This window comes from Acipenser ruthenus, chromosome 22 (assembly GCF_902713425.1).
Source record: "Acipenser ruthenus chromosome 22, fAciRut3.2 maternal haplotype, whole genome shotgun sequence".
Lineage (NCBI taxonomy): Eukaryota > Metazoa > Chordata > Actinopteri > Acipenseriformes > Acipenseridae > Acipenser > Acipenser ruthenus.
The window spans coordinates 30,815,729-30,832,901 of NC_081210.1; the positions used below are offsets into that span (position 1 = coordinate 30,815,729).

The window sequence follows — 17,173 nt, forward strand, 5'->3', positions numbered from 1 at the left end:
CGAATATATTTCTGAAATTTAAAAAAAAAACTGCTGTTAATGTTGATATTGAAGTTCGGCTAAATTGGTCTGATTTTCAATTTTATAAATGTAATGTTTTTTTTTTTTTTTTATAAATAACCTTTCAGGTTACACAACAAACATGTAAGCTACCTATCTTTATGAAACTGCTTTGAATTGAATAGCTGCTACCTGATCTGAGGTTTGTAACTTTAAACAGGTAATCTTAGTGTTTGGAGTTGGCTTTGAAACGCAGACCGAGTGTTTTCAGCAGTCGCTTGAGTCATGACCACTAGTCGGCGCTGCTGTTCTGCAGGTGAGCCCTGCAGGTGAGTCCGCGCCCCGCCTCCTCTAGAGTCCTGTTAACAGAGCGGTGGAGAGAACGAGAGAGCTTCGGAAACAGGGGAGGTATTACCTCGGAAACGAGAAACGAGTGAGAGAGAGGCAGAAACACGGCGCCGAGGAGAGCACTAGAGAAACGGAGAATGCAGCCGCCACCGAGAAAGGTACCGGGTGTTGAATAAATAAATACGCACAGACTCTCAGAGGTATTGCTGCTGGATACTGACGCTGTCCCAGCGTCCTGATCTGTGCGAACGGGACGCTTTATCAATATGTAACTCACTAAGCGAGTGCTCCTGTTTGAGTTTGAGTTTATGTTTGATTTTGTTTGCCAGACGCACTGAATTCATTTTTGTTCTTTTCACATCGTTGGCGATGGTGACACTGATATAGTTATGATGCGGAACAGACAGTTCTGCTTTTCTCGTTTCCTACCATGAAAATATAACACAGCCTCGCAACGAGCGGCCTTCTGTGATGTTCCACACCAGAGCAATATCAATACATAAATACATAAAGAAAAGCAGCGAGACTCGCGGAAGAATGGGACTCCTCTTCTGCTAGGCTGAGCTGTTCTTTATCTTAACACGTGAGTCGATCCTCCTTTAAAAAAAATACAAAGAAACAAAGTAAAACTATCGATAAAATAAATAATCAAATGTTTGAACAGACTGAAGAATTGCAATTGGAAGCTGACAGGACTCGACCTGAAGCATTCAACGCTCTGTGTTGTGCGTACAGATGAACTGGCCGTAGAGCGAATGTGATATATTTACATAGAAACAAGGTGGATCAGGTTATCACGTTTCTTAACGGTGTGCCGGAATTGTAGGTTGGCAGTAAATACATGTACTCTGAGTGGCTCAGTGGTGAGAGTGCTGGACTGCTGTGTGATTGAGTGGCTCAGTGGTGAGAGTGCTGCGCTGCAGTGTGTTTGAGTGGCTCAGTGGTGAGAGTGCTGGACTGCTGTGTGATTGAGTGGCTCAGTGGTGAGAGTGCTGCGCTGCAGTGTGTTTGAGTGGCTCAGTGGTGAGAGTGTTGGACTGCTGTGTGATTGAGTGGCTCAGTGGTGAGAGTGCTGGGCTGCAGTGTGATTGAGTGGCTCAGTGGTGAGAGTGCTCGGCTGCAGTGTGTTTGAGTGGCTCAGTGGTGAGAGTGCTGGACTGCTGTGTGATTGAGTAGCTCAGTGGAGAGAGTGCTGGGCTGCAGTGTGTTTGAGTGGCTCAGTGGAGAAAGTGCTGGGCTGCAGTGTGTTTGAGTGGCTCAGTGGTGAGAGTGCTGGGCTGCAGTGTGTTTGAGTGGCTCAGTGGTGAGAGTGCTGGGCTGCAGTGTGTTTGAGTGGCTCAGTGGAGAGAGTGCTGGGCTGCAGTGTGTTTGTAGCTCAGGGGTTAGAGAGCTGGGCTGTAGTGTGTTTGAGTAGCTCAGTGGAGAGAGTGCTGGGTTGCAGTGTGGAAGGCAGTGGGTTTGAGTAGCTCAGTGGTGATAGTGCTGGGCTGCAGTGCGGAAGGCACACAGGCTTGGTTAGGTAAGCATTCTTTTTTAATGTTGATAGAAAGGCACTGACAAGGCTGCTCTGGTTTCCAGTAATGCAGTTTATTTTATGACACTGTGTGCATGTGTCGCTCAGCACATTCGTAAACCTGGCTATCTAGACTTCAATTGAAAACGTATTGATCGCCTTTTGTAAAATGGATCTTAAAGTGAGTTTGTAAGACTGTTTGTCTTCTTTCTGGAGCCCTGTATTATAATGGCCCTACTCGCATTGTAAATGCATTCAGGGATTAGTCTGTGCTTCGAGAGGCTGCTGTGCAATTATCTAATGACTTCCTTCAGACTGGAAGAAGAAACCTAAAAAACAGGTACATCTCTACAGTACATAGTGACAACAGAACTGTGAATACTGAACACTGGAGTCCTCTCGATTATACACACGGCGCACTCTCTCTATTGAACACTGGAGTCCTCTCGATTATACACACGGCGCACTCTCTCTATTGAACACTGGAGTCCTCTCGATTATATACACAGCGCACTCTCTCTATTGAACACTGGAGTCCTCTCGATTATATACACAGCACACTCTCTCTATTCAACACTGGAGTCCTCTCAATTATATACACAGCGCACTCTCTCTATTGAACACTGGAGTCCTCTCGATTATACACACAGCGCACTCTCTCTATTGAACACTGGAGTCCTCTCAATTATATACACAGCGCACTCTCTCTATTGAACACTGGAGTCCTCTCGATTATATACACAGCGCACTCTCTATTGCACACTGGAATCAATTCAAAGTGCATCAAATCTTAATCCAGCAAGAATCCCAAACTGAGCTTTCATTCCAAATCATCCTGACGTGAAACGTTCATCAGATCCTCAAGTTCTTTTTGTTTGTTTTTTTTCTTGAATCGATTTTGCTTTGCCACATGGTTGCTGAACAAGCCAAAAAACAGAGTGCTTTTTGACAACCTATATTTACGACAGAGAGACATGCCTGCATTACTGCTTCTTTCAAACGGTCAATATAGATTCCAGCTTTGTTGCAACATGAAATGATTTTCGTTTCGGAGGCCTATTTACACAGCGCGCGCTTTTCATCAAGACAAAAGAGTCGACTGCGGAGGTGTGTCCTGTGCGTACAGACCGGGATGTTGACAGTGTGTGCTTATATTATCTTTTTAAATGTTTTATTTGGGGTCCAGGGACCAGGATTGTGATAATGAAGGGTGTTCTAGCGAGGGTGTGCGCGTGCGTGTGTGTGTGTGTGTGTGTGTCAGATCCAGTCGGGTTGAAGGATCCTAATGAAGTGTCAAGGCAGTGTTTCTTTTTATTTGTTTGTTTGTTTTAATTGCATTCTTGTAATGCTATAAGAGCTAACCTGAATTGAATGGACGTGTCTGCTTTTATTTACCAGGTGAAGGTGACCCAGGAGGTGAAGCTGACCTTTGCTGAACAAGCGGCCAAACTTCAGAGCAAGCAGCAGCAGGAGAGTGAGCTCCTGGAGGAGATCCGGTGAGAGCAGCGGGCTTGCAATGCTGTCTTCAGAGGGGTGGGCTGTGCAGTCAGCTAATTTACTGGACTGGGGTTTGACAATGGCTCTGGTCACCAGTGCAGTGAGGCTGATGATCTCAACATAGATCCCAGTGAATAGTGGACAGAGTGAAGAGCAGTGCTGCCAGTCAGCTGTACACCTCAGAGAAACACTGTGCACCTGCAGTGCATGAGGCAGAGAAACACTGTGCACCTGCAGTGCATGAGGCAGAGAAACACTGTGCATCTGTAGTGCATGAGGCAGAGTTCTGCTAGCATGTGAATGAGGAGGAGGCAGTTTGACTAGATTGTAAATATTCAATTCCAAGGATGAATGGAATGTTCTTCTCAGAGGTCAGGGGTGATGGGTTGCAGAGGTGCAGGGGTGATGGGGTGGGGTGCAGAGGTGCAGGGGTGATGGGGTCTTGTGTATCGTTAATCTGGGCTGTGCCACTGCTTTTGTTCCATGGCCAGTGCATAGAATGTAGGTGCACCTGGACACTAAAGCTGCAGCACACACACAATGACTTCAGTTGAAGCTGGTGTGTGTGTTTGGCTTGTAATGGAGCGCTGCTCCAGGTGGCTACAGCTGGAAGCACTTTCTATTCTCTATTGGGGATGGTGTGACCGTGTCCAGGTGCACACAGCTGGAGATAAGAGGTATAGTAAATAATATTACTTCAAGCATTTTTCATTTTAAAGGGCGGGTCTCTGCATCTCTGACGCCGTTTCATTGCTTGTCTTGCAGGTCCTTCAGTAAACAGAGAGCTGCCATTGAGAAGGACTATGGCCAGGTAAGCACTGCGGCTGAGCAGGGCCTCTGCCTGACACTGTGCAGCTTTTTGAATTTGAGACTCCCACGAACTCACTGCTGAGAAAGCACTGGCAGTTTGCAGCTGACTCTAGTGCTGAGAAAGCACTGGCAGTTTGCAGCTGACTCTAGTGCTTAGAAAGCACTGGCAGTTTGCAGCTGACTCTAGTGCTGATAAAGCACTGGCAGTTTGCAGCTGACTCTAGTGCTGAGAAAGCACTGGCAGTTTGCAGCTGACTCTAGTGCTGAGAAAGCACTGGCAGTTTGCAGCTGACTCTACTGCTGATAAAGCACTGGCAGTTTGCAGCTGACTCTAGTGCTGAGAAAGCACTGGCAGTTTGCAGCTGACTCTCCTATAGTAGATTTTAAATTTTGAATACTGGTTTCAGCAATTTTATATTACCTGATATGTCTATCTTTATCTTTTAATGACTTGAAATCTAAAAAGCACACACGAGAAAGCCCCGTCATGCGTGTAACACAAAGGGTACTTGGTAGTTTAGCCCTGATGTGGAGTTTGCATCTTAAAGCCCAGGACCCTGCTCCTCCTCCTCTGATTAATGTATTGGAGACCGCGGCGCGGGAGGCGCCTGTCAGATTCCACCCGTTAACCAGACAGCTCTGCGCTGACTATCCCTGTATGAAAGGGATGACTGATTTCCTGATTTCTTAGACTCATGAAGCTGAGCTATTGAAACCTTCCTGTACATGAGTAAAGTTGTGTGTGCGTGTGTGCGTGTGTGCGTGCGTGTGTGTGTGTGCGCGTGCGTGCGTGCGTGCGCTGAACTCAGGCTTGGCCTGGCAGCTGCTTTCAGTTGCATATCTGCTGATGGAAGTCATAGTTGTGCTTTAGGCTGCTACTGGGGTTTCCATACGGCTTTGGGAAAAGGTGGGTTGTACAAAACTGTATTCAAGAATCTGACTTGAAACGCATTGGTAAACATCCCATGCATTCCAAGAAATGGAGAAGTGAAGTAACAATTCGAATGGGAACCCAAGTGCTGAAATGAACATGGTTTACCCAGGACAGAACGGGCTTGATTAAACAAGGGGTGGTGTTCTGTGTGCACACACGCACACACACAGAGTGTTTGCTCACCTGGACTGATGTCACTGTGGAATGTGGCGGGCAGGCTCAATGTGTGGGCAAGTACTCGGGACGGGTCTCGCAGGACAGCTTGGAAACAGAAGCCACTTTGTTTAGCTGTTTGTTTTTGGTTGCTGCTGTGTTCTGTCCTCACTGTCAGCAATGCAGGAGCTCAGTGTGAGCAGAGGCTGTACGTCCAGCTGGGGTCAGCGCGCTCTCCTCACTGTCAGCAATGCAGGAGCTCAGTGTGAGCAGAGACTGTACGTCCAGCTGGGGGTCAGCGCGCTCTCCTCACTGTCAGCAATGCAGGAGCTCAGTGTGAGCAGAGACTGTACGTCCAGCTGGGGTCAGCGCGCTCTCCTCATTGTCAGCAATGCAGGAGCTCAGTGTGAGCAGAGACTGTACGTCCAGCTGGGGTCAGCGCGCTCTCCTCACTGTCAGCAATGCAGGAGCTCAGCGTGAGCAGAGACTGTACGTCCAGCTGGGGTCAGCGCGCTCTCCTCACTGTCAGCAATGCAGGAGCTCAGTGTGAGCAGAGACTGTACGTCCAGCTGGGGTCAGCGCGCTCTCCTCACTGTCAGCAATGCAGGAGCTCGGTGTGAGCAGAGACTGTACGTCCAGCTGGGGGTCAGCGCGCTCTCCTCACTGTCAGCAATGCAGGAGCTCAGTGTGAGCAGAGACTGTACGTCCAGCTGGGGGTCAGTTCTCACAAGGTCTGTGTCCATGCAAGTAGTGCTTCCTAATGCACTCTACTGTGTGAGCTAAAGCAACCGGTAGATTTGAATAGTGGTTCTGAGTAGTGCTGGATCTCAGCTGCTCTGAATCCTGTCCTAATGGGGAGAGATCAATACTACTAGTGCAGCAGCTCCAAATAAACAGGCACCGAGGCCAGCTAGAAGTGTGGCAGGTGGGTTGGAGCCAGATTTACTTGGGTTTCTCTTTCGTACAAAGCGGACAGGTCTTTAATTGTGTTTTATTAACACTGATGGCATGGTAGTCTCCTGTACTTGCCTTGAGGGCATATTGTCAGTGCTTTCTCCAGTCTATAATATGAGAGCGCTTAAATGGAATCCTATTGCATAGGTGATATGCAGGAATGGAAATAAGACTCCTGATGCATCCATTTCAGGTATTGATACGAGCTTGATTAGCCACTGGGTGTAGCTAAGAAGCTCAGGTGTGACATCTAAAACTCACCGTGAAACCAGGAATGGATCAAACTGCTGTGCAATGGGAGCCTCATGTCTATCCGTGTTGTAAGACAGGATCACACCCTTTGAAAATGTGCCCTGATTGTTCTGGTTTTACCTCAAAGTAAGGAGGCTGTGTGGTCCAGTGGTTAAAGAAAAGGGCTTGTAACCAGGAGGTCCCCGGTTCAAATCCCACCTCAGCCACTGACTCATTGTGTGACCCTGAGCAAGTCACTTGACCTCCTTGTGCTCCGTCTTTCGGGTGAGACGTAATTGTAAGTGACTCTGTAAGTCGCCTTGGATAAAGGCGTCTGCTTAATAAACAAATAATAATAATAATAATAAAAGTAAATGAATGGGAATGCCTGCGTTGAGAAGAGTGCTCCTGCAGGCCACCCTGTTCAGACTGTTGAATAATGGTGTCTCCGCACAGGCTCTGCACAGACTGGCCTCCCAGTACATGAAGAGGGATGGGCTTCGTGGGAGAGGGGAGCCCAGTGACAGCAGGTACGTACCCTCGGATCCGCAGCGTTCAAGATATCTGACATGACTTCCATACACTGCGGGCTGATTTCAGTGTTTCATTAGTACAGTAACTTGACCGGGTCGTTCGATACCTCAGACATGAGAGGGTGGGACAGGTTCATAATCCAGAGCGGATAATCTGAAGTTTAAGTTTTTTTTTATCAAAACATTTCTGCCTGCATGTCCGTGACCAGCTTCAGAGCTGAGAGTTTTTTTTTTTGTTGTTGTTTGTAAAATAAAAAAAAATCTTTGAACTTCGACAGTCTGCAGAAGTCCATGAAGACCAAACCTTATTTAATCAGCTGATTTTTTTTTTTTTTTTAATGTAAGTAGTCTGGTAACTGCGCTCCCCCCTCCTCTGCAGAAGTGTGTTCACGGTGTGGAGGTCCCTGATTGAAGCCACTGTCCACACCAGCCTGTCCAGAGTCGCTGCGTCCGAGAACTACCGCGCCCTGACCAGCGAGACCACCAGGACCCTGCGAGCGGCCAAGGAGCAGCGCGCCAAGAAGGTGGGGGCTCCGGGAGGGAGTGAGGGAGCAGGGGCTTTCAGACATGTCTTCCTTGAGCCCCCCTGTCCAGAGCATCACACCCCCCCCCTCTCTCTCTCTGTGTCCCTCAGAGCTCGGAGCAGCTGCTATGTGTGCAGGGTGAGCTGGTGGAGGCGGTGCGGGAGCTCTGCAAGGTGAAGAAGCGCTATTACCACCTGGAGCGCATCACTGAGCTTGCCCGGGACAAGTGAGTGAGAGACACTGGAGAGAGCAAACAAACACACACCATATAAATAAATAAACACAACGATTGAACCATCAATCTGATTTACATTTTCATAGATTTTACTTCTTCTTTCAGATCCAAAAAGAATGACTATGGGATTTTCCATTTCAGAACAAACCTGCAGAAGTTGAACACAAAGGTATGCTTCCCCTTGAGTCCAGGTTGTGTAAGCACGAAGTCCCCAGTATAAACGCTGGTCCAGCGAAAAAGCTTGAAATAAATATCTCTCTCTCTCTCTCTCTCTCACTCCCCCTGCAGCTGAGCAATCGGCTGTCTGAGTGCAACCTGCAGCTCACTGAGGCTCGTAACGAGTACCTTCTTACCCTGGCCGCTGTGAACTCACACCAGGAGCACTATCACAGCAAGGACCTGCCGGCTCTCATCAAGGTAACGCGCTCCCCTCGGCTCTCATCAAGGTAACGCGCTCCCCTCGGCTCTCATCAAGGTAACGCGCTCCCCTCCGCCCTCGTCAAGGTAACGTGCTCCCCTCCGCCCTCGTCAAGGTAACGCGCTCCCCTCCGCCCTCATCAAGGTAACGCGCTCTCAGCCCGCTCTCCTCTTCTTTGGTTGATCAGCAGTATTTTCAAATGCTAAGGCTGGTGATTTTCATTGAATTTTGTAAAGTTTCTACGGAACACAAGAAACTTCCCTTCGATTATGTTTTAGATCCTTGTTGATGGGCATCTGTATGAATTTTCTAGATTTCATTTAAAAAAGTGAGCTTTCTAGAATCGTTCTAATTCTGTGGTAATTTGCAGTTGAGTAACAAACACATCTGCTGTTTTATTTGGGAGCTGTTTTCTTTATCGGCTCACCAGGCGAGTTGTTTACACACATAGTGAAGTCCTCTATTGAGTCACAGTCAGCTGAAAGAGATAAACGAACACTTGGGAACTTCAGTAAATCGGGCTCTTTGTCTCTGCTCTCAGCTGCAGCGCTACTTTCTTCCACAGCGGTGGGAGAGAGGAAGGCTGTATTCTTGTTTTCACTGACTCGCTGGAAAAACAGGTTTAGTTTCTGTTTTGATGTGTTAAAAAAAAAAAAGTCATGAGACTTTTATAAACCGCTGTTGGACTGGAATAGTTTAATAAATATGAACTTTGTTGAATTCGTCAGAACAGTGTGACATGGGCCCTAATCACAAAACCTTAAGGACTTTTAACATATATTTTGAATGTGTTTTTATTGCAAACTGACAGACAAATACAATTCACAGTTTATTAATAACTGGGTATAAATAAACAGTTTCTTCTTGAGATATGATATCCTTTAAGTAAAGGGGAGGGAGTCTGAATCTCGGTGCCTTGAACAAACCAATCGAGCGTGTGTTTTATTTGTACCTCTGTGTGTGACTCTTATGAAACATGCATGTCTGTTTACAAGCCTCCCTCTTCACTTCATCAGGCTGTGCATGGGAACTGGGCCTGAACCAGTTCCCATGCATGGGCCTGTCTCCTCTCTCTCTCTCTCCCACAACACTGCGGACGGCCTCGTATTAACAGCTCCTTTTTGAAATATCTTCACACTGAAGTTGAGGTTTAGGCGGAAATGGCTTTGCTGCCAGTGGTCAGTGCGGGAGAGCTCCCCGATGAGCAGAGGAGTCATGTGGCTCAGCAGCTTCCTGTGTAGCTGGAGACAGGCTGTCATGTTTCTGTAAGAGAAGGGAAACCACGCGTGGGAGAACCACAGCATGGAGATGTTGTCGTGACTCAGCTAACGAGCGCCCTGCCGATACTGATACTGCGCCACCTTGTGACCTGTGTTGAAATATCCACTCCTTGCACTAGACGTTTCCTGTGAAATGTTATCAGTAAAGTATTTTGGTGGTGCTGTGCATACAGCAGCAGGAGCAGGCCTGTTTTTTAAAGGAGATTAACCGGTCCTTTAGTGCCTCTAGCGATGTGCAGAACATCCTGTGGTTTGGCAGACCCTCTGGCTGCTTGTTTGCACTTGTGTGTGTCTCCTTCGCTCTCTCCTTCTCTTCCTCTCTGTCTCTCTCCATCCTCCTCCTCCTCTCGCTCTCTCGCTCCCTTCTCCTCCCTCCCTCCCTCCCTCTCTCTCTCTCACATGCTCCTCCTCCCTCCTCTCTCACTCTCTCCCTCTCCTCTGCCTCCTCCTCTCTCTCCATGATGAACTGTTTACCTCCATGGGGCTGCCTCAGTCACTCTGGAATCTGTCCCTCCTCTGCTAAAACCCTTGCTGTGTTTGAACAGGGGCCCTAGTTTCCAGGAAATCCTGTTGCTGCTGATCATGCACTGCTGATGACACACTGATCTAACCGAAGATCCAAAAGATTTTAGAAGAAACCAAAAGCCTGACTCTACAATTATAATTTTTCTGTGCCATTTTCTTGTAGAAATGCAGCATTTGAAAGGTGGTGTTTGTTGCATGTAGCAAAGTAGCTACAGTTGAGAGTCTATTTTAACAAACCCAGTAAGCAAGTTTTCTCACTCCTCCATGTCAGAGATCTCTGCTTTCAGTAACACTGGCTGGGGTTCAGCCCTCAGCACAGGACGCTCCAGGTCTACCTCTCCTCCCAGGACTCTGTCGCCACCACGTGGCTGACCTGCCGCTCTGCTCCCTGTGTTTCAGGACCTGGATGGGGACCTGTACGAGCGGCTGAGGGAGCACTTCACCCTGCTGAGCCAGACTGAGATCAACAGCTGTCAGGCGACGCAGAGCGCCTTCCTTGGGGTCCTGCAGGACTCCTGCCAGGTACCCTACACGGAGGGAAGGAAGACCCCATTGCACAGCAGCTTCACCCAGTCCGTTTCCTACATAGCTCATTTGAAGGAGGATTTTTTTTTTTATGGTGTGATATGGTAAATGGTATGAATAAAGTTTTCTTGCTTATTGACCTATTTATTTAACATGAAGACAAGAGTGAGTTGTGGAATGGTGAAACGGGTTGTGTTAAGTCTCTACCTGAGAGTAAAGAATTGCTCTGTGCCAGTGTGTCTGATTGGTGGAGGATTCCTGTGTCTGTGTGCAGGTGTCTCGAGAGCACGACCTCCAGCTCTTTCTTCAGGAGAACCCTGTCTTCACCAAGGCACCCGTCTTCCTGTTCCAGGGGGCACCCAGCGACAAGGTACCGTCCCAGAGGACCCCTGCGTCCTCCACACTCCACATGCTCGTTCAAGGGGAACTGACTCAGAAGGGCTGTCTTTGTTTTCAATGCACATTTGCACGCAGGGGGCTTTTTCTTATAATGCTCCCCTTGTGGTGAGAGTTTCACGTGATGCACAGCACCACCTGCTGGTCAGAGGTTGAAATTGTACTGGTGGGCCCTATGTACAGAACTCTGTTTTTAATAATTGGTGATTTTAATGTTTAACTAATAGGAGTGTTTTGTTTCCTTGGTCAGAGCCGTCTTTTAACATCTCGTGCTTCCGTTGCAGGTGTGCGGTCTGGTCCATCAGGGCAGTGCCCAGGGTGGGGAAAGCTGTCTGGAGAAGGAGGCGCGGAAATGGGCGACCAAAGCAGCCAAGGACTATAAAATCAAAACCCACGGAGAAAGGGTGAGTCCAGAGAAACAGACACCTCGCCATCACATCCTAATACACCGTAAAGAGCTTTAATTAAATCACGCTTTCTAAGTAAAGTGTCTTGAATCAAGATCTTTAGCATCCCCTCCCAATCAGATACTTCCTTATAAACTCGAACAGAAAGTTAAGGTGGGCGGCCGGTTCTCGGAGGCGTCCTTCTCAATGTCCGTGTGTCCGTGTGTCAGGTTCTGCAGACGCTGGAGAAGCGCAGGAAGCTGGTCTCCGAGGACGAGCTGGCAGGCGTGGAGCGGAAGATGGAGGAGGTGAAGGAGGGCGTCCGCAAGGCTGAGGTATGTCAGGCTGAGTGAGAGACACGCTGACCTCCCGGGCAGACCAGAGACACACACACCTGAGTGAGAGACACGCTGACCCCCCGGGCAGACCAGAGACACGCTGACCCCCCGGGCAGACCAGAGACACGCTGACCTCCCGGGCAGACCAGAGACACGCTGACCTCCCGGGCAGACCAGACACACACCTGAGTGAGAGACACGCTGACCTCCTGTGACTTTATAGCCACGTGTGAACGAGCTGTACCCAGACACTTTACATTGCATGTTGTGAAGGTGAGGTGAGGTGTTGTGCAGAGCGGTCAAGGCTCTCAATCGGGTTCCCTTGCCATGTCCTGTCCCCAGGTGAGCCGGGTGAAGGCAGACTCTCGTCTGGCTCTCCTGCGATTGGCCGGTGTGGAGACGGACTCCTGGGTGACAAGCGCCATGAGCCAGGCCAACGAGGAGCTGGAGAGCGAGCGGCGGCTGAGCGAGGCACGGCTCTCCAACGGAGCCATCTCCCCCCTGGTGAGTCCAGCTGCCCTGCCAGAGCACCAGTATAACCAGGGGAAGGATTATTACATTGCATGATCAATGTTTTGATGTACAAAAACATTTGTAAAATATACTTTTTGGCTTGTTTCAGTGTTTCTAAATCATTGACACGTGTGTGTGTGTGTGTGTGTGTGTGTGTGTGTGTGTGTGTGTGTGTGTGTGTGTGTGTGTGTGTGTGTGTGTGTGTGTGTGTCTCTTTGCTCTCAGGAGGATGAGTTTGATTTCGAGGATTTTGACGACGATGAGATTTTCACAGAGTCTGCACCGAGCCCCTGCCCCCGCAGCTACCCCCTGCCCTGCCGGGTTCTCTACAGCTACCAGGTGAGAGAGCGGCTCTGTGTGCGGGCCCTGTGCAGTGATACATTGCTCTAGATCCACATTCTCCTCTCCCCTGTGCAGTGATCCACACTCTCCTCTCCCCTGCACCCCTCCACTGTTCCCCTGCCCTCTGCAGTGATACACACTCTCCTTTCTCCCTCCTCATTCCTGTCCCGTCTGCAGGCCTGCCAAGCAGACGAGCTGTCCATCACGGAGGACGAGGAGCTGGAGGTGATAGAGGACGGAGACATGGAGGACTGGCTCAAGGTTTGACACTTCTCTACTTGTCTCTGTCTCTGTATGCATCTTTGTATCTGTGTGTGACTCTGTGTGTGCGTGTCTGTATTCCTCCCTCAGGCTCGGAATGCTTCAGGGCAGGTGGGGTACGTGCCCGAGAGGTACCTGCAGTTCCCGAGCCTGTCAGCAGGGGACGCTGTGTCGCAGAGAGTCCCGGGGAGCCCCGTCTCAGGGAGCTCGCTGGGGTCCCAGGGGAGAGGCTCACAGACATGCACGGGAGGTGAGAATCTGTTTCTACTGCAAGCACGTCACTTGCTGTCCCTGCACCCTGAGCTTGGAAGGACTCTGGCAGCCATTTACTTTAGACATGGTTTTGAAAGACTGGGAGAACGGGGGTCGGGACTCCACATCTCTGTCTAAATAGAAGCCAGTCCTGTTGCAATTCTGCATAGACTATGATACTGGAGGTGCTTTTAAATTTGGATAAAAGAACTGAAGAGATGAGGCTGGCCTGATGGTTCATCAGTTCCTTATAGAGTCCAGCGACTGCTCTCCGCTGTCTAAAATCAGGAGGGGTGAGGAGATGCCATCCGTCCCAAGCCATGGAAATCTAATTTAAAAACGGGCTTGTTCTTGAGCTGGATTGATTGGCCAGTAGCTTTTTAATTTTTGAATTTTATTGTAAAGCGTTCTGGGATGCTCTGCATGAAGAGCGCTTTATAAAAGCAAGCTGTATTGTATTGTATTGTATTGTATTGTATTGTATTAGTGTTGGTGATGGTTTCTCTCTCTCTGCCCCGCAGGCCTGGCCCGGGCGCTGTATTGTATTGTATTGTATTGTATTGTATTGTATTGTATCAGTGTTGGTGATGGTTTCTCTCTCTCTGCCCCGCAGGCCTGGCCCGGGCGCTGTATTGTATTGTATTGTATTGTATTGTATTGTATTGTATTGTATTGTATCAGTGTTGGTGATGGTTTCTCTCTCTCTGCCCCGCAGGCCTGGCCCGGGCGCTGTATTGTATTGTGTTGTGTTGTGTTGTATTGTATTGTATTGTATTGTATTGTATTGTATTAGTGTTGGTGATAGTTTCTCTCTCTCTGCCCCGCAGGCCTGGCCCGGGCGCTCTACCCGTACTGTGGGCAGAGTGGGGAGGAGCTGTCCTTCCCTGAGGGGGCTGTGATCCGGCTGCTGCGCTGCGGAGACGTCCAGGTGGACGACGGCTTCTGGGAGGGGGAGCTGAACGGGAGAGTCGGGGTGTTCCCCTCCCTCGTGGTGGAGCTGCTGGGAGAGGAGGAGGAGGAGGAGGAGGAGGAGGAGGAGGGGAAGGTGAGCATGCACAGCAACCATTTTTATTGCAGTTTTTCATGGTACCAAAAATCAGGACTAAAAAAAGAAAGTCTCTGTTCTGGTTTCAGGAGCTGTTGTCCTCTGGCCCTCCTCCCTTCTCCCCCCCGCTCCCCATCCTTGGAGCCTCATCACTGCCAGTCCCGGGGAGTACGCCACCTAGGGGACTGGAGGACAGGCTGCAGGGGACTCCGCTGGGGTTGCTCAGGCGGCCTGACAGCAGAGCAGGTAGGACTGTGGTCAGGGAGGGAGGGAGGGAGGGACGGGAAAGTGCGTCTTGTTCTTGCTCTGAAGGTTTTTAATGACTCTTCTCCTCCCTCTCCAGACAGCGGCAGCAGTGCCCACAGCTCCCCCGATCACTCCCCTCGGCGGGCCAGGCCGGTACGTGTGCTTTCCTTTCCATCCAGTGTGTGTGTGTGTGTGAGTGAGTGTGAGTATATGAGTGTGTGTGTGTTTGCTGCTCCTGCCAGCCCATCACGTTTCAACACAGCTCAAGCAGCTGGTAGTTTCGCACTTGTCCATTGCTGGACAGCATGTTATAAAATCAGAACGGGGGAGGCTTTTCTAGTGTCCCGTGAGTTGCAGAGTGGACAGTGTCACATGCAGCTGACCAGTTCCAGAACGCTCAGGCAGCTGCGGTCAGTGATGCCTGAAATTCACAGAGCTGACCGGTGACTATGAGCACAGCACAACCAAACCGAGAGTAATACTGAACACAGTATATTTACATGCTGTAACCCATCCCTAACAAGCCCTCAGGTTCGTCTTTCTGTCTCACTGCACACAATGTATTATCTTGGTTTCTTTTTCTTATTTTTAAAGTTTAAAGATAGTCTTGTTTGAATTTGTTTCTTTTATATAAGCATCATTGAGCTGGGTCTCCTAACATACAAACCAATGAGATTTATTTTCCCTGGGACAGTAGTTCTGGTGCTGCAGCACTGCAGTGTTTCTGATCTGTCTGTCTGTCTGTCTGTCTGTCTGTGTCTCTCTCTCTCTCTCTCTTTGCTCCCTGCAGGTACGTGCGCCCCCCCGCCCCCCTGGACAGCGCCCCTCCCCCAGCCCCAGCTCTGACGAGCACTTTGTCTGAGTAGAACCAGCCTGCATCACTGACTGAGACGTTCCACAGCGCTGCCACACGCTCCGCCTCTCGCTGGGCTGCCACACGTCCGCCTCTAGCTGGGCTGCGTCGCACACACCATGCCTCTCATTTCCTGTGTGCGCTAGACAGTCGCTCCCAGCACAACATCTGCACACTTCTGTTACGTCTCGTAACAACTTGAAACTTGTTGCTGTGTGTTTGTATCTCCCGTCCACGCATTCCAACCCTGGAACCACAGAGCTGGAAGATCTAGAAGAGGAATTCCGGGGGGGGGGGGGGGGGGTTCTCTTTCTTTAGGAGTTGCATTTAATATATTGAAAAGCATATTCTACTTTATATTTATTATTATTATTCTAATTATTATTATTCTGGGTTTATTTTTGTTGTATGTGAAATGTTTGACCTCCTGCCTCAATCATGCCAGTCCCCTGCAGCTGGGTGTGCAGGTGTAGCTCACTTGGCTGGCACACTTATCTCGCAGTTTTATTTATTTTGTTGGTATAAAAAACAAGCAATTGAAATGCAAACCAACAAATACTGCTCTACCTGTATTATTATTATTATTATTATTATTATTATTATTATTATTATTATTATTTTTAAATAATTATTTTAATTTTGTTTGCAGTTTTTATTGAATCCGTTTTTTTCAGTTGCATGTTTCACCTATGTGTTGTCAAAGGGCCCGTCTCTTTTCAAATTGTTACCCGCGGACATGCCTGTGTACCCCGATACTGTGAACAGTGGAAGTTGGTTTCCATTAAGCTTGCTATGCAGAACCCCGTGTGCCAGTGTGTTTGCAATGTTCACTTTTATGGACCCAATAAAAATAACAATCTCAGCCTGTGCTCTGATTTATACAGCAAGCCTCTCAATCAGAGCTGCTCCTCATTGGCTGGACAACTACAGAACTTTCTTGTGTGTTTCTTCCTGTCTGGGGAGACTGGACCATTATTTCAATACAAACACAAGACCCAAAACACAGTGAAGTACTGTTAAAATGCATAGCTTTATCTTTAGTATTTATCTGGTATAATTTAAAATAGAACAGTCCAGCATCTTCTCAGGTGCAGTTCCCATGTTCTCAGATATACAGTTCTGGTTTCTAGGATTTGAATATCCAACCCATTGTTACTATCATTAAAGAGGTCATTTTTCAACCACTATCTTTAGTCCTATGCTTCTGCAGTTTCGGATCACTATAAATACATGCAAGAAGAACACCATTATTCAGTGTAAGGCCACTCTACACAGACTGCTCTGCTGCCCACTACAAACACACTGTAAGCAGCTTGACTTGACCGCACGGTTGGAGCTGAGGGGGAACGCGACGGGAGCAGCTTGACCGCACGGTCGGAGCGGATGGGGAACGCGACGGGAGCAGCTTGACCGCCCGGTCGGAGCGGATGGGGAACGCGACGGGAGCAGCTTGACCGCCCGGTCGGAGCGGATGGGGAACGCGACGGGAGCAGCTTGACCGCACGGTCGGAGCGGATGGGGAACGCGACGGGAGCAGCTTGACCGCACGGTCGGAGCGGAGGGGGAACGCGACGGGAGCAGCTTGACCGCCCGGTCGGAGCCGAGGGGGAACGCGACGGGAGCAGCTTGACCGCACGGTCAGAGCCGAGGGGGAACGCGACGGGAGCAGCTTGACCGCCCGGTCGGAGCCGAGGGGGAACGCGACGGGAGCAGCTTGACCGCCCGGTCGGAGCCGAGGGGGAACGCGACGGGAGCAGCTTGACCGCACGGTCAGAGCCGAGGGGGAACGCGACGGGAGCAGCTTGACCGCCCAGTCGGAGCGGATGGGGAACGCGACGGGAGCAGCTTGACCGCACGGTCGGAGCGGATGGGGAACGCGACGGGAGCAGCTTGACCGCACGGTCGGAGCGGAGGGGGAACGCGACGGGAGCAGCTTGACCGCACGGTCGGAGCCGAGGGGGAACGCGACGGGAGCAGCTTGACCGCCCGGTCGGAGCCGAGGGGGAACGCGACGGGAGCAGCTTGACCGCACGGTCGGAGCCGAGGGGGAACGCGACGGGA

The 17,173-nt window shown here is 49.7% G+C and overlaps 1 protein-coding gene across 1 annotated transcript; it reads left to right on the top strand.

The window, feature by feature from the left end:
• Window positions 1–283: 283 nt before the first annotated feature.
• Window positions 284–15,974, top strand: LOC131699496 (F-BAR and double SH3 domains protein 1-like). The gene is made up of 20 exons (XM_058996533.1): window positions 284–506; window positions 3,260–3,357; window positions 4,124–4,169; window positions 6,897–6,970; window positions 7,353–7,497; window positions 7,608–7,723; window positions 7,838–7,901; window positions 8,021–8,149; window positions 10,355–10,477; window positions 10,755–10,850; window positions 11,161–11,280; window positions 11,493–11,597; window positions 11,943–12,104; window positions 12,339–12,452; window positions 12,633–12,716; window positions 12,807–12,966; window positions 13,796–14,013; window positions 14,103–14,259; window positions 14,357–14,412; window positions 15,050–15,974. Exons 1-20 carry the CDS (start codon window positions 486–488, stop codon window positions 15,119–15,121), a joined length of 2,160 nt encoding a protein of 719 aa, XP_058852516.1. The 5' UTR covers window positions 284–485; the 3' UTR covers window positions 15,122–15,974.
• The last annotated feature ends 1,199 nt before the right edge of the window (window positions 15,975–17,173 follow it).